This window comes from Ixodes scapularis, unplaced genomic scaffold (genome assembly GCF_016920785.2).
Source record: "Ixodes scapularis isolate PalLabHiFi unplaced genomic scaffold, ASM1692078v2 PGA_scaffold3__209_contigs__length_174095766, whole genome shotgun sequence".
Lineage (NCBI taxonomy): Eukaryota > Metazoa > Arthropoda > Arachnida > Ixodida > Ixodidae > Ixodes > Ixodes scapularis.
In genome coordinates this window covers 7,910,971-7,937,944 of record NW_024609868.1, presented here as the reverse complement: position 1 = coordinate 7,937,944, position 26,974 = coordinate 7,910,971, and the positions used below count along the sequence as shown (strand labels likewise).

At 45.3% G+C, this 26,974-nt stretch overlaps 1 protein-coding gene across 4 annotated transcripts in view; it reads left to right on the top strand.

Annotated features, from left to right (window-relative positions):
* Positions 1–26,974, top strand: part of LOC8039276 (discoidin domain-containing receptor 2) — a 171,678-nt gene that overhangs the window by 101,012 nt on the left and 43,692 nt on the right. For all 4 annotated transcript variants that reach the window (XM_040500141.2, XM_029982562.4, XM_040208278.3 and 1 more), the window contains exon 3: positions 21,839–21,944. In XM_040500141.2, the coding sequence (XP_040356075.1) occupies positions 21,839–21,944 (106 nt within the window). The remainder of the gene's footprint in view (positions 1–21,838; positions 21,945–26,974) is intronic.

Below are 26,974 nucleotides of genomic sequence, written 5' to 3'. Positions count from 1 at the left end.
GGGAGGGGGCTCATAACCGGATCATTAACGACTATGAGCGCCTAAGTAGAAAAAACAGCAAGACGAAGACTCGAGCGATCACGAGAAAACAACAAGGTAGATAGTATATCCCAGATTTCCCGTCACTCTTTTATTATCTTTTTTCTCGTTTTTCGAAGGTAGTGTTGGTGTTGGAGATGTTTCTTGCTTTCTTTTTGTTGTTATTTTAGCGAATATTTGGTTTCAGGGCCTCGGCGTAGGGTAGAACATTTTTACGTTGTGGCGAAGAGCTAATGGCGCGTACATTTTGCGAAAGCTCGCGCGGTAGGTGTTCACGAAGGTGCACTGAGAAGCGGCCCCTGACGCTAAAGCTGCGGTATATAGGAGCAAGAGCTCGGCACACACACACACGCTTCGTCCGACGGCGTCTTTTCCCCGACGGTAGTCGCTGCTTGCTCTCTTCGTTTTAATTAATCCTCATAAATCTTCTTTCTTTTTCGCTCTGGCTTCTAGCACTCCCTTGCGTTCATGCGTATACGCCGCGTGAAGGTCCACACGATGATGCCACCCTGAAAAGCAATATATCCAAAAATCGTGCCCTTTAATAATCTTTTTTTTATGTTAGGGATGGATACTTTCCCGCGGTGGAATTAAGGACACCCGTAGCGCGGCGGTCTGTTCAAACGACGCGACACCCCGCGGAGGATTTTAAATGCACCGCTATGCTAGGTTTACCCAGAAGCTGACAGTGCGGTGGGAGCCACGCGCTTCCCGGACCAATAAACTGCCTTCCTTTCATCACCTGGTAGTACTGCTTTCTTCGTGCGGGTATGGTCACGTGATCACGTGGCCAAAGATAAACGATTTACTCGCGCAACAAGCAGGGATAGCTTCCAATTCACTGTCTGTTTAGAGATATGGTCCGGTAAGTCGGTTCGACCCAGCCCTCGGCATTAGAAATTTTGTCTAATGGCGTTTTTGTGCTATCGTTTCGTACGCGTGTCGATTCTTAGTTATTTTTTTTGCGCATAGCGGAAGATTAAACGTTTTATTTGGTTCCGCCTTCACGGGGACTATCTTTCGAGGTGTGTAAGCCTGTGACTACAGCGACATATGTGGGCGCGCCCGTACAACACACACCCAGACGCGCGGGCGCTCCAAGCACTAGAGGGCTGAACCTGCATCGAATTGCCTTGGCGCTGGATCGCTAGGAGGCTTTATTGAGCGTCTTTTTTAAACTTAGGTATAAGAACCTCGTAGCGCAGCAATTGCACCAATGTGTTCTGATACACGGCTATGAAATATTCGGCGGTTATGAGGGTTCTCAATTCGCAGGATAGTGACGGCGTGGTTAACCGCACTCTCACGCCCCAGCGGTCCTCGGCTTTACGGGTATATTTGAGTGCTTTGTGGACAAATAAAACCGGTGATAACACAGGTTCATAAGCTATTGCTGTATTTATGAGCTCACGCGCTTCACTTTGCGAAAGCTACGTTTTATAGGAAAGGCAATCTCTTGACGTCTAGAAGCAATTTCAACATGAGGATTTATTTTGTATGTTGACGTAATAAATAGAAGCACTCGGTTACTGAATTATACTACTTTAATTTGGATATATTTGCTCAACAGCCTTACCTAAAAAAAAAAAGAACGGAATATACAGGTTTAGTGGTGGAACTGCTGCGTCATTTGCGCCAAACTGCGCCAGAACGAAAACCCTTCTACATGCTGTTTCAAAGGTTATATTTGTGCACAATTTGCGCCATATTGCACCAAGAGAGAACTGTTCTCAAAAATGAAAGTGAAAGTGTATTCCACTTGGCATCCTTTGCGATGCCACTGAAAATTAAGAAAGTACAATTGATTGCCGTTTTTACGGATGCCTAACTGCTCTGTGTGAAGAGTAGGGCTGCGCGAATATTCTAATTATCAAACACTAGTTTCAAACTACACGGTATCTGATATTTGCTTTAAAAGTAACTGCAATGTTCGTACTTTTCGACGTGTTGACCGCGGCGGATGAGCCCCCTTGAGTGCGCTTTTCCACAAGCCGTGTGCAATGCGGAGAAGCACTACCCACGGAGCCGACCCCGCGATCTCGCGACTCGCTTCGCCGCAGCGCAGCCGCGCACTTAGGCAAAAACACACACTTTCAAAGTGTTAAAACGCGCGCACGCGTCTGGTGTAATAAGAAAGAAAACGTTGTGATCGTTGATATTTATATTGCAGTAAAATCTTCAAGACTTTAAATGTGGCTTTAATGCAAGGCTGTATGTTAGACACCGATGTTTTAACAAGCAGTGTTCACTAGGTGTACTTCCTTTGTTTTAACTCAGAATTTAAGAACATCAAGATTTTTAAATCCCCTCAATTAGGTATGGCGGGGCTTCCTTATAGGTTATTTTATGTCACATCTGTCATTTACTTGTCGTCCCAATGTAGGCATTACACTGTCTGAGGCCACAGTCTATAAATATAGCTAAATTAAAATTTAACGGAGCTCATAAGTGGGCAAGTAGAAGCTTGGCAACAACTTTTGAGAGTTCAGCTGAATTTTTGTTTAAGCAATGTGTAACAGTAGTGAAAGGTATGGAGAAAGGCGCAGCAACTATATTCAATATTTTATTAAAAAATGTTCGGCCTATACCACTATTCACTTTGAATTTACTTTGAATCCAAAATCTATAATCTGCACATTCCTAACCAAGAGTTATCGGTTTCCGTGCGAACGGTGCTCACATCGATTGCACGAGTAGGTAGTGCTACTCTTGACCAGATAGAGTAGCCATATGCTCCGCTTAGCTGCTCTAAGAACAGTAGCCGGTTGAATATGAGCGAAAGTAGCGTTAGACACATTTAGCACAAAAGTGTCAGTTTGATGTCGAACTCGCGACAATTAGCTCACCGTGATAAAAACTGTACAAAGTAGCCCAAAACATATTTTTTTACATCAACCACAAACCGAAGACAACATCGGCTCCCCTAATAGGTTAATTGAGGCATCTAGAAAATTACCAGCGTATGGTAGTTCATTAAATAAATAATCTGTAGTGGCCAGGTTCCCGGTATGTATGATACCTTAAATAGACTCATAACACTCCAAAAACTGAAGACTTTCCACAGGCTAACTTTCAAAAAAGATTGTATAAATTGTTTTGGCATGAAAGCTCAAGACTATCTGCACCAAAAGTGGGAATTTCTGCTCCAACGCCCGTTGTTTTCTGCTACAAGAGCCCCTCCAATTCACCATCTGTCCGTTCCACCACTGTTTATTCGTGCTGCTAGAACTTCGTACTGCTAGAACCTCACGCAGGTAAATCGTCTAAAACGAGGAGGGTACCCCGATCGCTTCTTGGTGGAAGTAGCGGATAACCTTGTTTCCAAGATGAAAAGAAAACATGACGATCATATTCCTTCCAGACAACTAACAAGACCGGCGGTGATTCCTTATATTCATAACCTTTCGCACAATCTAAAAAAAGTGGCGGCTCATTTTGAAGTGCCAGTGGTGTTTTCAGCGCCGCATAAGCTGTCTCACTTGTGTTCAAAAATAAACAACAAAAAGGGAGAGGGTAAGGTTTGTAAAAAGAAACACGCTAATCAATACGTGGAGTGTGCAACGTCAGTGGTGTATAACATACCATTGAGTTGCGGGAAATCGTATGTCGGCCAAACGGGGCGTTGCATAAATGAAAGGGCCAGAGAACATGCCTGGTCAGTCAAACAGTCCCCGTCGGGCAATCTTGCGGTGCATTGTGATAGGTGCCCATGTAGCCCGGAATTGGAAAAAACAACAGTTCTGGGCAGATACGAAAACAAAACAGCGCGAGAAATACACGAGGCATTCCGCATAAGAGAGCAAGGGGTGAGTCTGTGTATTAGTGCGCCGTCACTGCACTTAACTGATAAAGAGTTTTTCTTTTTGAGCCAACACCCTGATAGACGGTATTAATAGTCAATGTTGTTTTCAATAAACCTTCAGTGGTGAGTGCGCTTCGTCTCTGTCCCCTTCTTGGTCCTTGTTTATTCGGCGCTTTCCATTCAAAGAACTTCGCACTATTTTCCCCCCCGAGCACTAAGCCGGTATTGCACTACTTATACATCATACGAAAGGCAGTCTGCCTGACATCAGTCACCGCGATATCCGTGGTCGAAATGCCGAGTGCCAAGTCCAAGTTTCTCCTTGAACTCGTTACCATGTGGCATTCGAAGCACGGACCTCATGGTGACTTGCGTTCGAGTCTGTCTGCAGACTGTTTTTTTTTTATAATGTATATGCAGTGTGACTCCGGCTTTACGCTCTTTAGTGTCATTTTTTTTTTGGGGTACTTAGGTTATCTGCACTTGTTTTCCCAGACTCTGGTCGTGTTCCTAAGTGTCCTATACCAGTGCTGCGCCACGTTTAAAACTCAATATGCAGTTTATTATTATTACTTTTTTGGCTGGACTCATAACAAGTACTGCGTTGTACACTGTACACTTTGTACACTTCACTGGCCTAGCTGATCTCACGTTCAGCAAGGGGCGGCAGTCAATATCCCACAGTCAATATCTCAATATCAATATCCCACAAGAAGCGAAACATCTTGTGTCATCCTACGTCCTCCGAAACAATGCGATGACCCCACAGAACACGGCGCACCCTGCCATCGCTTTCCAAGACTCGTCGTTTGTTTCCTTTTGCGTGTTTGTATGTAGGACACGGTCCCACGGCTACAAACATCTGCTTTCCCATCAAAACAAACAACACGAGATACGAAACAGTTTGCCCTAAGTGCCGTGGCCAATACTGTCCGAAATAAAAACCTGACGACCACTACTGCTGCAGACGAAACAATTGTACACGTAGGGCATCTCTGCTAGCTCGCTGTCATCGCAGCGGGCTCTCTGATATTTTTGTTTCTCTAGTTACACTCGTTTGCCCTCGGTCTTTGTTTGTTTTCGTTTTATTTGGAGGCCTACATTGTTCCGTTTCCGTTGAATGATGATGCTATGTTCCTATCCACGTATGGGCCCCATCACCGTTCTTTTTTTCCTTTTTTTAGTTTGTAAGATCGATGTTTCCGCCATTAGGGTATTCCCGGTTGCGGGTTCGCTGACCACAGAACGTACGACGCATAGTGCTGTCTCCGTCCTAAAATTGTCGGACCTTCGAGATCAATTTAGAGGGATACACTAGAGCGGGCAAACAAATGGTTGCCGGCAGAACATGCGAGTGTTCCTGCCGCCAGCACGAGTCGGCATCGTGTCGGTGAGTCGATAGTCTGGCGAAAGCGAATAAAAGGAACCAAATACGATTGATAGTTTATCAACCTGGACGATGATGGTGAGTCGTTGACGGCCTATCGGTCTCGCTTCGAACACACCATCTACTCAAGAGGAAAACAAAAATGTGGTCCGTTCGCATTTTACGCCCGTGCGCGCGGTAGTCTTTAATAGACTATACTCATGGGCCTTGCACTTTCCAGTTTTATTTTGCTTGTAGATACATACGTTACTTTGCTTATGTGCATATTTATGTTGTATAGTCAATAGATTGCATGCGCAATCCGATTTTTTCCGCTCTCCGGTTGAAGAGTGCCACCCTTGAATAAGCTGCAAGGTGTGCTGTTTAATCTCACTCCCCATCTCGACAGTTCACGGAATCTTCAGCGGCCTGGAGTTGGAACGCTGCGACGACAGCGACACTTGCCCTCTGTAGCCTCTTTTGCCGGAACTTCCATCACCAAATGCCAGAATCGCAACATCCGACAGCATGACACGGCGAATCCTGTGACATCAGTTGTTGCTACTTCGGGATCATTGTTAACACGTGGGCAGTGTAGCACGTTAAACACACCAGGCAAAGACGTGTTCCGGGCACCCTAAGTAATATAGTGTCTTCAACGACGCAATATATATATATATATATATATATATATATATATATATATATATATATATATATATATATATATATATATATATTATTTTCTTCTTTCGTAGGGCTAGTTACATGACAAGTGCGAGTTCTCTGAATTTTCTCCCCACCGCAAATCGTTTTATTTTAAGATTAAAGGTCGCGCCCACCGCCTTAAACCACCCTACTGAAAGGAACGTCCATTCGAGTGTACCAGGCATTTAGTTGCTGGACATGACTCAATTAGACTGATAACCTAGGTCACGAACCACAGCTTTCAGACACAAAAGAAAAAAAAAAAAATATATATATATATATATATGGGAATCCTTTAAACTTTTGTTGAGAGATGATCTCGGCCTCTGAAAATAATATAAGAACACCGGGCATAAAACATCATCCGTGACCCACGAATCGTATCCAGAGGCAGAAGTATGTTTCCTCGACCTTCAGGCCTTCCCCGTCGGTCTATTCACGAAAGGAGAACAGCGTGTGGGAATGCAGAGGAGGAATGAAAAGCAAATAGAGGAACGCCTCCTTCCCAGGGCTGAGGACAATGCGGCGTCAAATACCAATATCTTGTCGATTCTAAAGAGGGTCATAAACTGTCAGCGCTAAATACGCCTCGTAAATAAGAGGCTCCACTACGAAATAGTTTTTTGCAGCTTCGATGTCGCTGCAGTGTGTGATAGGACCCTCGGACCTCCGCTTTACTTTCATTTTCTAATATGGAAAGCATAGAATAGGTAAGGCTTGGTATAAGGTGAGGAATAGAAGTGAGTTTTACGAAGATGGTTATAGTCTCCACAGCAAAAAACGCGAAACAATCTGTGAAAAGGGGGGGGGGGGGGGGGGGGGGAGTTTCTTGAATATTTAGATGGCTGCATCTTGCGACCTATCGCGTCTGATACTTGCTAATATATTTCTTATTTATTTTCTTATCTAGTTGGTTGCTTCTTTATGCGAACAAAGAAGGCGAATCATGCGCGCAAGAATATAGGAGTATAATGCATCAGGTCTTTCGCACCTGGCCTTTGGATAACGCAACTTTCTTTATGTTTCATTGGCTCAGCTCCTGCAGAAGGTGGCTTCTAGTGGGCTAGCTTTTTTTCTCATTTCGCTCTTTGCTTTATGTGTAGTTTACATATAGCAGAATTAAAATAAAGCAAGTTAGTATACATTTGTTTCTTCGATTCTACAAATGAACGTTTCCTTCGTTCTATAATCATTTAGTCTTTCAAGACGGCAAGAGGGGGTTATTTGTAACTACATACCTATTTTTTTTAAGGACTTTTAGATCTGAACTATTTGATTTCTTTTTAAAACACTTTCTTTGAAACAGAAGTAATATTTAATATTTAAATAAGCTCTACTATTTAAAGAACCTCTAGCTGCACGTCAAGGGGCCTAGGTTTCAAATATGTAGTCCTCAATTCACAGTTAAAATGGAAAACCTGCGAGCCAAGCAGTCTCCAACTTGCAGGGAGTCTCCGTGTTGCTTAACTAATAGATCCTTCGGAAATTAAAAACAGCGCGGAAAGACGAGGACCAGACAAAGAAGTGACACGGACGTAGCGCTGACAGCCTGTCAGCGCTACGTCCGTGTCACTTCTTTGTCTGGTCCTCGTCTTTCCGCGCTGTTTTTAATTTCCGAAGTATGTACCAACTCGCCCAAGCCTCAACTTTAGCATCATTCATTAATAGATCCCTATTAGTTCTCTTATAGTCATGGGAAGATAGGCTCCCTATGACTATAAGACGTTCATAAACGTAATGAAAATATTCGCAGATCGTGAGGTTTGTAGTTGGCTTTCCCGTCGGTTTCAATTATATATTTAAAAACAATGGATTGAAATCGGTGCTGCCGCCACGCTGATTCTCGAAGAAATGCGCCAGCATTTCACGCAGCGGTCGTATATATAGCAAAGCGTGGTGAATGCAACATCTCAGACCCTTTTCCGCGGAGTGAACATACCCGGAACCGGGCCCTCTTCTCCCTGGTGCGAGCAGATCAGGTCACCTATCGCGTGCATGAGGGACGGCGGCCGCACAAGATTCACCGGTTATATGGCGCGTAAATTTGTCTGCTCCTTGCACAGGGGTTGCGATGATGCCACAACGCCGAGTTCTTATTGGTTGATTGAAAAAAATAGTGGGTGGACCTCGAGGCATCTCGCATTCAGGTCTACCCACAATCTTTTCAATCAAAGCCAATCTGAGCTCGGAGTCGCTCATACGTCAACGCAACTCTTGGGCAAGAAGCAGAAAACTTGCACTCCTCATAGAGAGAGGCTGGCGGCGTGGCGTAACCACCGAGGTGCAGTGGGGGTCCGGGACAGCGGGGCTAGGGCGTTCTTGGGCCGCCGGCAGAGCGCTGCGAGGCCGCGTGCACCGGTGGCCCAAGGTGGTTAATGTTTTGTAATAAGCTATCTGCACACTCTCGCCACGAAGTGGCGTGAACGAGGAGGTGGGAGGGGGGGGGGGGGGGGTTAACACGTGCCATAGTGATAGAACCGCCGTCCCGCCAGCGCGCGACGCCGAAATTGGCGAACGGGGATGTCGCCGGCGATCTTCGGTTGCTAGGTGTTAACTCATGGCGTCGTTCCTTCTTGGCGGCGAGATGTTTTGGTGGCGCCCCTCCTACGGTTCCCTCTCCTGACGTCCGTACCTTGCGAACAAGAAGTTCGATGGTTTTTGTATCGAGCGTGCTGAAAGCTTGCAATCATTGCGCTCAGAAAGCAACACTGCCAACACCGTCAAAATTGAAGTTGTTACATTGCTTTTATTTCCGTCGATGAGAAATACTTTGTTGACGTCAAAGTCAGCATTCGGCCAATCGTGGCAGACCAACCACCGCGACGCTTTCGAACGCTCGCGTTGCCAAATGCGTGCGTCCTATCAGTGGGGCTGTGGCGCCATCCCGTGGCGACGTTGCGATTTTCATACACGTGTGCTCCAAACCTGTCCAAGGTCAACGCATCTACTAGGGAGGTAAGGCTAACGTATTAACAAACAATAGCTACACTCTAAAAAAAGTCTGTGCGTCTACTTTCACGCACAACAATCGGAGAACCAATCAGCGCAACTTACGGAGGCAGCTCGGCGAATGACGCTGCCGAGACATCTGTTTAGACCAAAAAAGACAGACTGAATTGTGACATTAAGCACTGCAAGCGTGACGTTTTGCATTGCTTGATGTCACAACTCAGACTGCGTTTTTTGGTCTAAACATATGTTTCGGCATTGTCATTCGCTGAGCTGCCTCCGTACGTTGCGGTGATTGACTCTCCGAGTTTTGTGCGTGAAAGTAGACGCACAGACCTTTTTTAGAGTGTAACGCGTATCTATTATTCTTAAATTGAACAGCCGCATTTAATTAATTCTTCTTTTTTTCTGTTTCACGTTCCTACCGCGAGGCCGCGCCAGTTCTCGCTCTACACATCGATAGACTTCTCCTCTTTTTATCTTTTTCACGCCTTTTCCGCCGGGTGGCGCCGCCTCCTGTGGAGTTGCAAAGAGCCCGACGTGGAATTACAACCTGCAAATCCTGTTAAAACGCCGTTTCATGGCCTATTTACTTCGTCGCCTCTTACGTACAGTACATCGTTTAACATATTGGCGGATTAACTATGTCGGAAAATAAGGTGGCGGACGTATTGCACAGTCAAACCAAAATAAATCCGTCCGCGTTGGTGGTATCGGTGCCATAGCAGTTTACACATTTCTTTGAATTATTCGAAGCGTTCCAAATGGCGGCAGCACTCGGCGGATGGGCGGTTTTGACTAGGGCGTGACGAGGGCAGACCCACTTCGACAGTTTTCTGATTTAAGTGCAAACATCGTTCGACCTACATTGCCAGGAAGGGAGGGACACCCCGTGCCGCTTCCCCTCCTTCGACCCCCTAGCTTCCTCCGAATACCGCGAAGTCTTCTCGGGAGGATGTTTGTTCATCGGAAATGCGGACTCCGACACGCTTCCCTCTCCCATCCCAGAGCAGCGAAATGTGACACTTCCTTCGGCGTCCACTGAAGAGGCTTCGTTTGCAAGTCGTCCTTCGACATTAACGTCCGCGCATCCACACGCACACACGCAAACGCGGTCAGAAATAGCACGAGTCGTTGAATAAAGATGTTTCCGCTCTCAAGATCGTTGAAAACGAACTTTTCGCGGAACGTTAAGTGTCGTCGACGAAGCATATCGCCGCTGCGGTGTGCGGACCCTTTTTCTATTTAGTTTTGCCGGACAGAAACGCGAAACAACTATAGACGCTTTACACACGCGCCAAATTACAGCCGCCATTGCTGACCTTCTCTCATCTTTTCCAAATGCCGAGCCACTAACATGGCGTTGACGAGCCTCCAGAAGGGCCAATGCTGTGGAGAAGGACACAATAGAATCAAATGTGGCAATAACCTGGCCTGCTATAGTAATGATGAAGTGAAGTAAACGGAATAAGAGGAAACAAAAACTGAAGGTCGGTTATGGCGTCTTCCATGCACAGCTGCTGCAAAGCGTCTATAGTACGGAACGTCCTGAGAACCTTTGTTGAGAGACCCCTTCTGCAAATCTTTCGAAATTAACAAGCTCGCAACTTGTTCGTGCTCTCTCACAGATGCCATTCCGAGGTGCACAGCTGCACTCCCGAGGTACGTGCACGATGTGTGTTTGAATGAAATTAGTAGCGAGGTACAGTTCGTGTTTTTAATAGCTTATTTTGTTGAAAGTTAAAAAAAAAGCAACAACAACAACATAACGGGATATGTTTCGCCAACCTTCCACCACTTCACTTCCCCCCTTCAATTGAAAGTAGAGACCGAAATACAGGGGAAATGTAGAGCGCCACCTTTAAATTTCGATATGGCAATCTTTTAATTGCAAATAATAATAATTATAATAATAATAAATATATTTATTGCGTCTCCGTATAGCACAAAGCAAGGTTGCGTAACGGGCGCATCAAAGCCAGCATGAGACTTGTGCGATACTACCCTAAAATAACAGGTGTACGTAGCGACTTGGAACTCGAATGCGAACTGGAGCTCAATTATATGCAGATGTCATTAGGATGTCAGGGGTATCTTGCGATACAGTTTGACATACAAACACTAACACATACACACATACACAAAACCGCATGCAAATGCATCGTCAAACTTGAAAATAGTCACTGTAAAAAAAGAACAAGAATGAAAGCCTTGTTGACAGTGCAAAATTATGCATTAACTATAAAAGGAAAAGGCGACTATACTAAGCACAAATACACAACATCGAGTCCAAAGGTGAAGTGTCGTAAGCCCTAGGCTGCATAATAGTAAATAGTAAATAGTAAATAGTAAATTTATTTACGCTGTGTTAGTTCAAAACAGCAGAAGGCAGGTTCGTCTAAGCCAACAAGGGCTTGTGGGACTGAACCTAAAGGTTATCGTGATTCACAGGAAAGTTTCAGAAAGTAATAGAAAAAAAGACAATAATAATAATAATATTCAAAATAATAATTATCGTAATAATAAAAAATTCCGAGGACAACTAGCACTTCTCATGAATTGTGAATACGAAAGCATTAATGTCCAATTTAACGCCGCCAGAAGCGGCCGCAGAGTTGGCAGGGAGAGCGGCGGTGCGCCGCACAGACCACCCGGGCTCGCTGGTGACTGCTGCGCCGCTAAGTGGAGCAGCGGCTGGAGTGCGAAGCTCGGTGCGGCGCACCGTTCCGGCGGTGACATCACGCTCCCCACTGCACGGGCACGGCACCCCCGTCGCCTCCACGGCTTCCGTGACGATGCATCTGCCTTGCTGTGCTTTTCTTTGTGTTTTCCTTAACCCTGAGCACCCCTCTCACTTCCGTGAAGAAGCATCTGCGTTGCTGTGCTTTTGGCCATTGGGACTTTGGGCGCGGCTTCGCGCCCAAAGTCCCAATGGAAATTTAGCTGCCGTTTTGCTCTGCCAATGGGAATTAAGCTGCTGTTTTCCGCTGCTACAGACGGAATTTAGGGGCCGTTTTTGCCGGTCACAGACAACGCCGGCATCGCTCCATGGGAGAGCTAATGCTCGCCTTAATAATAATAATTATTACGAATCCTTAACTCAATACATATACATGTATATCGCAGAAATATTGATTTTAAGAAGAAAAGTTGGTTTCGAATGCGGCCTGTTTCTGGCTGGTCTAAAACTCGCCTGCTTCAACAACGATGCATTAAGACTCTGTATATATCTCCACCAGCAATACAGTCATCATCATCATCATCATCATCATCATCTCTTTATTCTGTGCGCTTATGAACAACTAATTGCGTAGATATTTGTTGTCACTTAATGAATTCGGGTTGAAGTAGGTTTGGTTCATTCAAAAATGGCGGGTTTTCATTTAGGCACGGACCTCAATGCGTGCGAGCCGGGTAAAACCGTATCAGAAGCTTTGCGTACACTTTAACTTGATGTTCAGGTACATGTTTATACTGCAAATATTTCTTGTGTTTTTTTTTTTTTATCAAATGCGTGAACATATAAAGCTCTTCCCAAGCCAGTAGTTCGGAAAAGCAGCGACCGTTTTATAAGACCACTTATGAGACCATGACTAAGGAATGTTTTCAGAAAAAAAAAACATTTTCAGAAAAAAAAAAAGACAAAACAAAACATAACTAAATAAATAAGAATTTAATAGACATTGTCGGTAGCCAGAGTTCGACGGAGCGCGTTTTCGTCTTCCGAAATAAGGTCGGGATGAAGCACGTCCATTAGCGACCCCTACGCGCAACACCACCCAGTATAACGAAACTTTAAGACACATACAATAAAAAACACCAAGTTTGGAAACTGAGCGAGGCTCATTTATATTGTTTCTCTCTATCTCAGGGAAAAAAAGCCCCTCTCCAAGACAGCGCTCGAGCCATATATCTCTTGCGCAACGCCAGAAGGAAATTCCACGACGGAGCGGCGGCCTAAAAAAAAAGAAAAGTAATAATAATAAAAAGTTGGGGAGGACCTCTACGGTGAATTACCGTAGGAGCGGACCTTGAAACAAAAGCGTAACAAGAAAGGCAAATAGAAAGGAAGGTAGGGTGGTGCAATGAAAGTGAGAGCGGAATCTCCCAAGGGGATCGTTTTTCAATCCAATGCACCTTAAGGAAGAAGCCGGTCTACGAAGAAAGGCGAGGCGCGAGAAGGCGACTCTGAGGAGCTGCTGCTCGTCGGCCTGTTTTCGAGGCCCAGCCCCGTGCCCGCCCTCATAAATCCCTTCGCTCGCGAGGTGTAAACCTCTTTGGCCTCGGAAGCAGATGCGGAAGGCCCGATTGACTCCCCGTATACATACACTCGGCAACGCGGGGCCCGCGACTCCCTGCACTACTGTACAGACTGTAGCGCGCAAGGCAGTTCATTGGGGGTCTTAGCATTCACGTGGAGAAAACAACGTTTACTTTTGGATTTATGTGCCCGAGTGGTGCCCACGGGAGGAATTTGGAAGACATCTTTTATTTTTTTTTATTTTCTCTTCTATTACCGCTTTTCGTTTTCTCGACATTTCTTTAACTTCCTCCCCCCCCCCCCCCCTTTTTTTTATTGCTTTTCTTTGTACGGAGAACCTCCGGAGAAGCCGCTACGGGGAAGCCTCTATTGCCATAACAGTGTGTCGGAAAGAAACAGCGCAAACTATAATGTCTGGCTGCGTAGAAAAACGAGCAAAAAAGAATCAGAGCCAGGCGAAGAAGCTTCTTTTCAGGTTGCCCCTTTGGGCGTGACGGAGTTCGTTAGGAAGGCTTGGATGGAAATTCTTCGAGAAACTCTTTTTTTTTGGTGGAGATTCATCTGAAAGGAAGAAGTCTTGTGATTCGAAACTCTGTTAGAGCAAGGAGGGAGCTTAATGGGGAGTGGTGGTGAATGCGAGCGAGAAGCCCGCTTGCATCGAGCCGAGTATACACTGTCCCGCTCTCAATGGTGTTGACTTTCATGAACTGCTCTGAGGCGCTGTGTGTCGAGCACCTTCGCTATCGAAACCTCGTTACTTACGGTCCCCCGATTACCGGTTTAGCGTCCCTATCGCTCCGAACACCGATTCGCCGGCGTCGTCGTTGCGAAAGCTGCAGGTCTTAATTATTTCGAAGCCACTGTAGTTCCTTTTTATTCTCAGTTAGATTCTCTTTTTTAATGCGTAAAGCCGACATATATATATAACAATTATTCTTTACCTAAAAAAGAAACATAGCTATGCCCTTTTGATAACTAGGGTAACTGTCCGCACCTATATATTCGGCAAAAGGTTAAAACCTCGATCCATGCTCCGCCTCCAGCACGTGATTCGTGTCTTCCACCGTGCTTCGGCTGCGCGTGCGACGAAGTATTATCGAAGGCAGAAAGCTCGTGCTCAAGGCGGAGCATCTACCGGGTTCTTAACAGGAGGGGGGATAATACAAGTCAAGACGATTTAAATTGTGATTCAAGTCCAAATTTAAATCGCTACTTAAACCGAAAATATTTCGTGTATACAGTTTGTCTTTCATTTGACGCTTTCTATGTGCCTTTTTTTTGTAATTAAATTAAATTTCCTAAAAAAATATTAGGAAAGCAGAATTTATACAAAAATTACCTCCCCCCCCCAAAAAAAAAAAAAAAAAAAAAAAAAAAAAAAGCTTTTCTGAGTGAATTGGCGCGCTGACCTCAATTTCTACCTTCGTCTTCGTTTGTCAGCTACGTAACGTCCGATTTCAACGAGATCCAAGCGCAAAGGAAATATGCCAAAAATAGAAACAGATATTCTATTAAATCAATTCAAAACTCGATAAAAAAATCACCAAAGACTTGTTTTTTGTTTTCATAATTAAAAAAAATACGTAAGCTGTTATTGCTCTAGTTTGCCGAAAATTACAACAATAAAATGTCGCTAATTAAACTCTTGTTCTTATATAAAGTAATTAGTCCTTCCGCACATTTATCAGGAACTAAATGAATCGAATCCATCGTTTTTCGACGTTGCAAAATGCATCTAGTGGTAAATAATCACAATTTTTCAGTTACGGTGATATAAATGAAATTAGCCTGATTTAAATCAAATACAGTCGTGAGGCATAATTGTACGCTTAGCTTCAATGCGCAGAACCAGGGCCAACGGTGAAACTGAAGTTTCGCTATTCTAATTATTTTTCAAAAACGTATCTTCTGGCTTCATTCGTTTTTGAATTATCAGTATATCTGGTCCCAAAATGGGACTATTTGATTACCTTCCCACCTTCGGTTCTCGAGTATGTCAAGTTATACTTGCCTCCACACGTTGTGTGCGGAGACACCCTTCAACGCTCAACCAAAATGAACAATCGCATCACCAAAAAAAAAAAATGTTTTCTTAATTGTTTTATGCACAATCACGTAAATACGCCTCTCTTGCTATAACTGTCGGTTAAAGGCTGGTATATGAGAAGAAAAACCAAACATGGCGTCCGGAATGCTTGTTACTGAGTGCAAATACCTTTTCGCTTCGGAAATGCTTCGTCATTCGTTAGGATTATTTTTACGGTCATGAACAAAGCATAATTATAGGACACGCGACTGCACCTCGTCGCTCATATGAGTGCAAATTTTAGTGTTCACGAAGCGCATAATGCAGCTCTAATAAAGATTGAAGGTTACCATGTCGTCACGAAGTTGTAGTTTTTCTTCTTTTTTTTTTCCGCGACTGTTCACCACATAGAACACTGCTCTGTCCTATTCGCAGGGCTTAATATTTCTGGTCGTTTCTTAATTATAAATACTGGTCAACATGCATGTACATTCGCGAAACACGTATTCCACCATGCACATCGATGGCCAATGATTGGCACTGCTTGACGTATGCAGGGAAACACTTTCATTTGCTAAAAGCGCGAAAAAAAGGAGCAAAAGCCGAATGTTTCAGGAGCCAGCTCTTACAGACCACGCACTCAGTGCCGAGCCATTTGGTTTTAATGGGTCTCCCATAAAACAGAACACGCCGGCGGCAGAGGCGACCTGACCCAATCCATGAGAGGCGACGCTCAGTTGCTGTACCTCTGGAGTAACACAAGAACAGAAACCAAATACGGCACATAGTATATATTAAATGGGCAGATGCCATCTGGACGTCTGTCCTGGGCGGAAACATAAACTAGAAGAGAAAAAAAATACGAACTGGGGAAAGATAAACGTATCATCCTTGAAAACAACGAGCAGAGTCGCGCAGGAATAAACGCGTCGAAATTGCCCTCTTTATCGCGCGGTTTTATACTCCGACTGTAAACAGGGCAAGAGCAAAGCGAAATTTCTCGACAGACAGATCAGATTCTTTAGCTTTATGTACGTTTTGTTTCGCAACTCACTCTAGCAAACGGCACTAGCTGAAAGGCTTTGTAATCAACGGGTCGGCACAAAGCTCTGCAAACATCGACAGTTTCATTAGAAACCGCAGCTCTCAAAGTTTGAAATTACGTTGCGAAGAACACTGTGTGTTAAAAAGAAATAGATTGAAGACAACTTCAAGCTCACCACTGTCTGATGTTTCGAAGAAGTATGCTATGAATTTTTTTTTTTTTTTCTTATTCTAAAATTGAAACCAAAACTAAAACTTTGCCTCTTCAACCCAACATCGGCAAGATCACGATCGACAGATCAGTGTTGAACTTAGAGTTGGTGAAGTCACCGACGGCTGAGAATCTTATGATTGTTCCGCAGCCCTTCAGGCTGCGTCATTCACAGATTAGAATATCTAAAAATAAACCACCAAGCAAGAAGCGTGACCAAATCAATTTCTGACAGCAAGACTTGGGAACTGATCTTCGTGCTCCGCGCGGCCGGCCACATGTACACAAGATTCACCAAGGCCTTGTAACCAGACGGCGTGCCCCATTTTCTCTCCACCTCTCAGCACACATTGTACGTAGTGCCTTGTATAAACGGGCCTTGTGTACCGGCGTGCGGTCGCGTCATCGTTTCTGCACGATGCAAGTTAAGGTCCCTATCGCAGCAGTCGCTCTGCACTCGCCAACTTTCACAAATACAGCGGAGACACCGGACGTCATTTTATATGAGTGGAATCGACTCATATAGCTTTAGGTACACTTCCACGACTTTCAATGACTGCAGCGTCTCCACCGGTTCACTTCTTGTTCGGCCTGCCGTGCCATTTCCAAATGCCGCGAATCTTTCCTCAAGCGGCACAATAATTGCCACGAGTTTTTGAGATGTGAACCTAAGTTATTTACGCAAAAAGAGGCGTTTGAGTCTGATCTCTTGTCAAATATTGACAAATTTTTCATTTACAAGGGCCACGCGTTATTTGAAGAATGAACTGCGTCCCTTTCCGGCGACCACAGAGAGAACTCCACGTTTCAACAATGTCCATTCATACTTCTACCGAAAACTCCCTTCCATGATTCACCCACCGGCAAGCAAAGACCAATATCTCCTTCAATATCTCCCGTACACACCGATTTTCGAGCAGCGGATTTCACCGCCGCAGGAGAGCGGAATGTGAGTGCCCAATTGAAAAGACTAATCTCTCGCGAGGAAAAAGCATGAGCGTCTTTCCAACTCGCCCACGCAGCGGCCTTATACTGAGGAAGGTTGCACGAGATCGAACGAGATTGAGCACGAACGCGAAAAAAAATAAAGGGGGGGGGGGGGGGAGGGGAGGGGGGGAAGCAGGCAGGGATCGACGAAGCAGCGCGCATCGAAACGCAGAAATGCATCACAAAATCCAAGCGGGCGACCGTCTGCCGCGGTTCTCACGACATGATTTATGTACTACATCACTGCTCGGCACATACGTACACAGACACGCTCGCACAGAACTTACCGCGGAAATCAGCAGAAATAGATAGATGGGAAAGGGCATGCGATTCCCCAATTACCATCGAGGTTTTTTCCTGTTTCTTTTTTTTTCCGCTATCGTCCCGCTTTCCTCTCGTTCACGCCAGAAGCGAGCTTTTCCCAACGTCTTCGGTCTTTGTCTCTGGTTGCCCTCCCGATCGTCCCTCTTCTATACCCCATCGGCACGGGGTCTCTCCCCACGGAGGCAACCGTTCACTCCTAAGCTGACAGCGCGATGGAAGTGGTCGTTGGACCAGCCAAACGTCAATCTGTTGCCACGTGATCACGCGCGCACTCACCTGCATGGAGAAAGTGGGGTCGGGTGATGAAAGTGAGGCGGCTCATTGGTTCTCCGAGCGCGTAGCCCCCACCGCACTTTCAGCTCAGGGGTCATCGAAGTATGGTCTGTGTACGCCCGACGGGGATGGGAAGGGCTACCCTCCCGTTGCTGCTGCCGTACAGCATCGCGAACGGGGCTGCACCATATGGCGATGTCCCACAGATAACGTAGCGAAGCTCTGCTTTCCAGCCGAGTTTTATTCTTCTTCTTCCCCACTCACATCACGCGCATGTCTAGATGAGGACCAATGGCCGATCGCTGCAGGAATAAGCGCAGTTCCCTGGGAGACAAATGGGAATGAACTGCAGGAATCACGGGTGTACATCAACGCTACCTGAATCTCCCTTTCCCAGTGTGCACAAATCTGTCTGGGGTCTGCGGAAGCCGAACAACCGGAACAACGCAATGCCCATCCTTTTTTTTTTTTTTTTTGCTTTTTTATGTTGTACGAGCTCTTTGGTAAGGTGTACGCGGTGAAGAGAGATTCGTGGTACATCAGTCGGGTCCGAGACCAATTATGGGATCTGGAGTTCGTTCTAGATACAACAGAAGGGTGATCCGTCTCTGATGGGCCATTGTTCGGCAGCAGACGCCGATTTGTTTTCGGGCCTCTCTTTAGGAAAAACCAATCAAAACTTTGGCCGAGGAATTTCTTTCTTTCATTCTTGTTTTCCAAAAGCGCACGCTGAAAAAAAAAATGTTGTCGATTCTTCGTTCGGGTATCGCTCCGTCCAAACCGATTACCTTTGAGAGATGAGCCACTTTACTTCTCGTCATTATAGAGAGTAAGTTGGGAAATTGGCTTCTTTTGCATGTATACTTTGCTTCGTTGCAAGTCCAACTTCAGTCCAAACTACAGGCCGATTCCGGTGATCAACCTGCCGAACGTTCCCGATGTAGGCTTCTTCTTTTCACGCATGTGGCTCCGTTCTCAGCTGGCTCATCTGAACAAAGCGATTGAAAACGTGTTTTTTTTTTCCTGTTTATGTTTGTAGAGGCGAACACGTCCGCCACAAGGAAAATCAGTATCAACCTAATATTGGACGGAAATAGGAACTTACGGAAGTCGTTGCGTATTATTTCCTAGAAATGAGGTACACGCCAGAATTTACTCCACGAAAGTAGGAATATGTTGTTTTTTTTTCATTGCTTCTATATTTTAATGCGAAAGCGGGAATTGTTTTATGGAGCGGAGCTGGCTGGGCGTCTGCAACCGCCAAAGAACGCGAAAGAAATGCCCGTTCTCCCATTGGCTGAGCGCAACGGCTCCTAGATAGCCATTGGCTGCCGCTTCACGGGGGGGGGGGGGGGGGGCGGGGGGAGGAGGTGGGAGGGGGCTGCTGTTGTTTTTGCTTTTCTCGGCGTCGAGAAACATGGCGGCACCTGAGGCATTATGTCGTCGGTGGTTGCAACCTTGGCAGCAGCGAAACGTGGCAGTCCGCGCCGGTACATCGCAGACGGTCTAAAAGAGCGGAAGAACGACATTCATGCTTTTGCATTCACAACTCATAAGAAGAGTTTAGGTTTCTTCTTTTTATTTTCTTGAGAAATCATGTTTGGTTGTTATGGTTCATCTCTGAAAAAATATCTGCAATAGTTTTTTTTCGGGCTTTCACATCTGCTCGTACCCGAGTTTTGCTTTGCTCTTTCGTCCTTGTGTTCCAGCCTGAATCACCCCCAAGTCTTCATTCTGCAGCATTGATTGAAGCAAAATACTAGCTGTCGGTTGTTGGTGCACCCTAAGTTGCCATAAGGTTTCCGGTTTAAAAAAAAATACATAGCAAATTAAGTTTTGAAAAAAGCGAAGATTCCTAAAGTGAAAGAAAAAACGAATATTAGTATTAACAACACTTGACCTTTTTTAACTGCGAGTTACTAAACTACGGAACATATTTAATTTGACAACAAGGTTTCATTTTATGCATTGCTTTTCTTGAAATGACCTTTCATTCTAATTGATTGCTTGAAACAACCAACATTAGCCCAATATCTAAGTGTCTTCTATATCTTTTAATTCGCTTTTTTTTTATTTATTAATTTTTTGAAAGGACAATTTTCGGTTTTATCCATCCACTGGCATCGTCTCTCAACCTCCAAAATCTTTTTTTTTTTAGAGCAGGAAAGTCGCTCTGCGCATCACACCTAGTCGTTTCGGAACTCGGCAGCGAACGAAGCAGAGGCGGGACCCCAAGACGCGAAGACGACAGAGCAAGTACGGGAGAAAAAGAACAAAACCAGGAATTCCCCAGACTCCCGTGTTCCCGAAATGTTTTGGCCGCATTCTGCGGCTGGACGTCGGGAACGCGGGGAATGTTTTCTCGTCCCGTTTTCGTTCGGTTGTTGCAGTGGTCCCGGATGTTCTTCTCAAAACCGCGGACAGCGAGCGTACCTCACGACGGCCGGCTGCGGCGTAGTTACGCTGCGGAATGTGGCGCTGCGGACGGACAAGTCCGCCCGAAATGTCAGGGTTCTACGAATCAAGCTCGCTTTTGTATTGCTTCCTTATACTTTGTCCGGAACTTCATCTCGCGCTGGGTTCGTGCGTGTATCTGCCGTGCGACGAGAAGGCGTGGAAGTAAATAAAGGCCAGCTTCGAGGGTCGCGATGCCGAAAATTCTTTGCTTGGACTTTGCGTGCGCCGTCTCCACCCTCGTTTGCGAATGCATTTTGTGTGGCGTTGATGAAGTGCTGTTCGGGTCACGCGAGAGTGGTACAGGTTTGAATGAATGAACCAGATTAACGGAACCAAAAAGATTACAGTTTCGATAAGCCGATACATTCATTAGTACGGTCATGTTGTTTCTTTATGCTTTAACTCTAAAAGGAAAGCTGAAGAGGTCCTTGAATTTGAAAGAAGCAGTAAAAGTTGTCTTGATTTTGTCTTAATTTTTATTCTTATTTTTTTAGTAGGGGCATCATAATAGCCAATAAAATATTTCGACGTAGACCCACCCGCTGCGGCACGTCGAAGGTAGGAAAGTGCGAGAGCTTAGAGGAAAGATAGCAAAAGGGACGATATCAGCGGGGTCAGATGACCCTTGCTTGCCGCTAAGCTTGCTCGGGGACGCTTTCAATGGCGTCACGACTTTCTGGACATATAACAGGTGCCAGAAAGGATCACCGCATGCCCGGCGGCAATCGCTGCACGTATTTTTTGAAATATGTGCTGCTTACGTTTACTTTTGCCCAAGATAAGTTCGATGCGGTGAGTGCTGTTTCTGACCTAAAGTCAAATTGTGCGTCGAATTGACGAACTCCCTGTTATGATTAATAACATAGCCGCAGTCTCGTCGCGTCTTAACGTGCGAACACACTGCTAACAGGGTGGTATCGTCGTTGTACGGTGTAGCTTTGATCATGCTGCTACATTTGACATGTTTCACGCACTATGTTGCGCGAACCTTGTGAACTTGAGTTATAAGATAATACGCTCCCAAAGCTCTAGTTTCACTGCACTGGTTGCCGGCGTGCTGCGTAAATTTCTCAACCACTCTAACCTTGCCTAGCACTGACGAAAGACGGCTCCAGTGTGCAACAAACTGTTTGCGCTGCCTGATGTCTCCAGCCGTAAAATTTGATAACACCGGTGGCGCCATAGGGTGGCGAACACTTGTATTAGCAAATCATGGCAAAATATGAAGGAAGTGGTGGTGTCATGCATGCAAGCAGTGACAGCGCCGTCTGGTTAATGTTAGTGGCCTAAGGACGTGTAAAAAGATGAAGTGCGCAATATTGATTGTTGCAGCGATGTGCCTGTTAGAGCAATAGGACGGTACGCTCATGCCTACCTTATTTTGGATGCAGGTGCCTGCAATCAGACGTTGGGTATGACCAGCGGGGAGATCAAGGACGAAGATATCACTGCCAGTTCAACACACAATGCGGCGAGCGTCGGCCCACAGTTTGCGAGGTGAGTTGCTTCAGTTTGCCATAAATGCATGGCACGGCAGTGGTGTAAGAGCAATCAGTTTGCTACTGGCCTTGCTCAGAGCAAGGCCAGTAGCAAACTTTGCTCTGCGCGATTAGAGTCAGGGAGAGTAAATAAAAAATAAAAAAAAATTAAAGCCGTTTACAACTCCCTGTAACGCCGAATTAGAGCGCAGCTCTTGAGGGGGAGGAGGAAGGGGATATGCCCCTCCTCCTCTCCTGCTCGCCCCCCTTTAGGAGAAAATTTCCCCGTTAAATTTAGCGAAACGAATTCCGCGCTAAATTTTGCGGGGAATTTTTTCGCTAGATTTAGTTGGGAATTTTTTTCCACTAAATTTAGCGGGAAAATTTTTCCGCTAAATTTAGCGGGGAAAATTTACCGCTAGATTTAGCAGGGATTTTTTTCCGCTAGATTTAGCGGGGAAATGTTTTCGTTAGATTCAGCGGGGAACTTTTTCCGCTAAATTTAGCGGGGAAATTTTTTCCGCTAAATTTAGCGGGGAAGCTTTTCCGCTAAATTTAGCGGGGAAATTTACCCATCATTCACCGCGCGGTTCCGCCGACGCCGACGCCGCTCAAGCCGGAAACGGGCGCCTAAGAGCTGCGCTCTTAAACGAAAGACGTTTACAACACCCTGTAACGCCGAATTAGAGCGCAGCTTTGAGGAGGAGGAGGGAAGGGCACTAAGGGGAGGGTATACCCCTCCTCCCTCTCCTCATCCTCCCTGCTACTCCTCCTCCCCTCCTCCCTCCACCTCCTTCTAACCACCTCCTCGCCCTACACCTCCTTCTCCTTCCCTCATCCTTCAAGCTTTTCCCTCATGCTCCTCCCTCCTCCCCCTCCCTCCTCTCCTTCTCTTCATCCCTCCTCCTCCCTCCTTCACTTCTCCTCTTCCCCCTCTTGCTCCCTTCTCCTCTTCCTTCCCCTCCCCTCCTCCTCCCGCCTCCTACTCGCCTCCCTCTCGTCCTCCTCCTCCCCGCGCGGTGCATTACGGGACATTTCCCGTGAGACACCGCGCGGTTACGCCGACGCCAACGCCGCTCAAGCCGGAAACGGGCTTCTAAGCGCTACGCTCTAATAGTGGAAATACGATTGTTAAAATAGAAAATAGGTACTAAACAGAAGACAAAACAAGTTTCAATCATGAGCGGAGTACTAGCTCCACTAGTTTTCACTTCAAAAAAACGAAATAAAAAAAAAGTTTGTTCGTCGCATAATATTTTCACTATTCATCTGTGTGTGAGGAAGAAAGATACAAATATGGGTGCACGTTTAAGATCAGGTATTTGTTATTTATAATAACTCATACGTATAAATTAGAATATTAGTTTTTGTTGTTGTTGTGATAAATAAATCTTGTAAGAACTACTTCGCACTACGTATGAACACCGCGTAAAGCTAGCATTCTCTTGAGATGACAGCGAGTTTGTACTTACTAACGATATTACTAACGGCCCGTCGCTTGGTGGCACGGGAGAAAACTTTAGGGCAAGAGGGTAGGGAGCCAGAAAAACAAATTTCGCTTTCAAAAATTGAAAATAAAAGCGGTCTATTTTTTTTATCTCCTGCGTTCTGCTGCCTTTTTACAGCGTGATTTATCCGCGGTGTTCAACCACGTCAGCTGAGCGCAGTGTACGAATTTCTATTTGAGCACACGCTGAGTCATGCTTCAGACTGCGCCAATCCGTCCGCCAATATTCGGGTTCGATTTTTGAAACCGAGCAGATTTTGCAATCTCGTAGTGTAGCACGTGGTATGAACATTGCTAGGCCAGGCACGTGGATGCGGTGAACATTGTCAGTATAGATACCGGCAAAGAACGTCTGACAGCCTGTTTTCTCCAAGAGTCAGAAGTGCGGGCACAGAAACGCTTCTGGGGCACGGTATGTGGCGACATGGAGAACCACTTGTTTCACTTGCGGGTTAAAGCGTTTAAACAAACAAGGATTCTTGCTCCGGGCTCTATGGTGTTCCACTTCGCAAAATATGTTGGGGTCTCTATATAGAGCAAAAATTGGTACAATCGTTTCATCGTCATTCTAACATCCATAACGTCCTTCTCAAGTGTTCTTTTAATCGCTTTTTTGTGCCTGGTAATCGAAGAATATCCGGTCATATCACCTTTTCATCCTTCGGCCAGAACAAGCAGTCACTTGACACCAAGTGCCGGCTCATGCTGTTAGGCTCACATCCTATTCCAAATCCGTACTGTTAGAGCTCGGCTGTTTGCTAACTGCAGCCATTGGACACAAATCCCAATATTCATCTTTGGCAATTCGATCGCTGACGCAATGCACGTTTTCAGTTCATGGGTCGCATTTGTTTGTCGTCGTCAACCGCGTTTGTCACCGTAGAGCCGAATCGTCAGCAAGCTTTCCGGAGAAGAAAACTTTAAAAGAAATAGCCTGTTTCAACTCCTGAAATGTTGTTGCAAAATCAAGCTTCTTGTTCGTTAGGGCTACATGCTAGCGCAAATGTACCCCCCCCCCCCCCCCCTTTTTTTTTCCTGTGCTACAGTTCGTAAGTTCAAATTCAAACATCAAATCAAAGTTTATTTATTTCCTTCCATTTGAGAATGGGGAACGGGTAAGAGAGCTACTATACTAACTTGACAAGGTTTCTGGTATCTTGCACTTGAATTTACAGCATTTGACATTCCAACCCAGGCGCAGAATTCATACAGCGATATACCGTGTAGAATAAATACAGCACAATCGTAATGAAAGAACAAGACGAAGAAGGCATGCAGCAACGCGTCATGCAGTCAAAGAGTACAACACGAGAGTCTACCAGGATCATAATTTGGATCACATTCAGCGATGCACTGTGCAATAATGAAGTGCAACACAAAATGTTGCATAAATTGAGGCGGAGTGTCGATAACTCGTTGAATTGAGATATCAGAAATGCAATCTAGATGCGTTAGCTAGTAATGTCCAAAAGGGGCATTAGATGTAAATAAGGGTGATTGCGCAGGCGAGCTGGTGAACGGTCGTTACTGAAAAACCATGGAGACGACGGCACACAAGAAAAGGGGGAAGTATCGTGTCCCCTTTTTCATGTCCCCTCGTCTCCGGGCTTTTTCAAGGGGTATTAGATAACCTGGAAAGGCAATATCGAAGCCCTTAAAAAGCATAGTTAATCATAGGACAGGGCACTTCCCATGTCTTCGTGTGCCAAGCAGCTAGAGTACAAGGGTAGTTTTGGAACGAGCTTTAATGAAACTGAAGGTAATATTAATATTATGTACAATTATTTCAGATTTTTTGAGAAGCGTTATAGTTATATTACTCATTATTAGGACGGGGACGAGCAATTCACTTCCACCAGATAATACTCCCAAAAATTATTATATTGAAAAGATGTTGCGCTATATACTAAGCCTTCTACCGAACGTTGAATCATTGACATCGGTCGTCGCTTAGGCTTTAATCTTCGTCCTGCTTTTCACTTTCCAAATTAAATCCCGTTATGTACAAACGGGATTAACTGCGGCATTTTTCAACCTCGCTTTCCCGTAGCTTTAACGAAGAAGACCCTATTTCCTACGTTAGATGGCGCCGTAGATACACCGAACATTCCTCGGAGAGCTCACAGAAGTAGCCCATTAACTTCGAGAACGCGAGGTCCGCGCGCGTGGGGCACCTCATTCCGCATGTCCTCACCTTCAAACTAACACGCATCTCGACCCTTTAAAAAAAAAAAAAAAAAAAAAAAAAGAAAATAAGAATGTAAAATACCATTTAAACCTCCGAACTTTCCCGAACTTTAACAGCCGTCCAAAGTAATGTGATGGGAGCTCCATCGCCTATGGCCTCCTCGTGGCTCGGCCACTCGTTTCAAGAGCTCTTCCGTTATAACGACAGGTTTACAGCTCTACAACTCATTAGTTGTAGAGTTAAGAGCCTAGATTTAAAAGAGGGAGCAACTCAAAACGTACAGAGCGTTTGCAGCTTGATGGCGAACGCTTCCTGCGCAGATGGGGTCCTCATGTGCATGCGTGAGTTGCCGCATGGGGAAGGAGAGATGGGGCGGAGAGCTTGTGCTGCGAACTATAGGCTCATAGATCACGTGACCTTATCGACCAGTTCGAAACACTCCGAAATCTGGACGCATTACTGTTAGACCGAGAGAAGAGTGAGGTGTAGAGGGAGAAAGGGTGGAAGGGGGGGGGGGGGGGGCGCACTGTGTGAATAGGTTTGCAGCGCGCAGTTTGTTTGTTTATAATGGGCGAATTTTAAGCGTTCTCGAGAGTTACCGCGTTGACCCCGAGTTTCATTTCGGCGTAAATGTGGCGCAATCGTCTCGCGAAACGGGGTTCCCATGCCATTCTGGAGAATATGTAGCGCGAAGCGATGGTCAGAGGCACAGAGGGGTCGAGCAATGATCATTCCAGTTACTTTCTGTGGAAAAAAAAAGAATAAACGACAGCCGAGTGGAACTTATGCGAGGAATAGAGGTGTAGGCGAACGACCGACAGGTCATTGGAGAAAAGGGTGGAGATGCTTAACTGGCGCTGGCTCATTATTACTTGGTAATGGAGAGAGATAAAATCGAAAAGTGTTAAAAAGTGATAAAATCGAAATCGAAATGTGTTATTAAGGTCAAGAATACCTTTTTTTAGACGACACATGAGTCCCCTAGTTTTCTATTAATATAAATGTTTAGTAAATTAACAGTTATAATATTAGTGTACGAAACAAAATTCACGTCTGGCGTTAACATGGAGTTTTAGCTGTGCATGTTTCTTTTAGGCGCTGGGCCCGTGCAATAAAATTTCTAGCGGATATGATAAAACTGCGTATGAAAAAGTATCAGCGTCTTAATATTTGAAAAGCGCAAATAGACGCTAGCTGGCCCAACTTTCCACTCTTACCCATGTCTTTCCAGTAAATTTAGAGAACAAACACCCTTCGAATCTTTTTTCTTAGTGAATGTAAAACTTTCCTGTCATGTATGTACAGACGAACCTTACTGTATCGCATAAAAACGTCTACGCGAAGCAATCCTCTT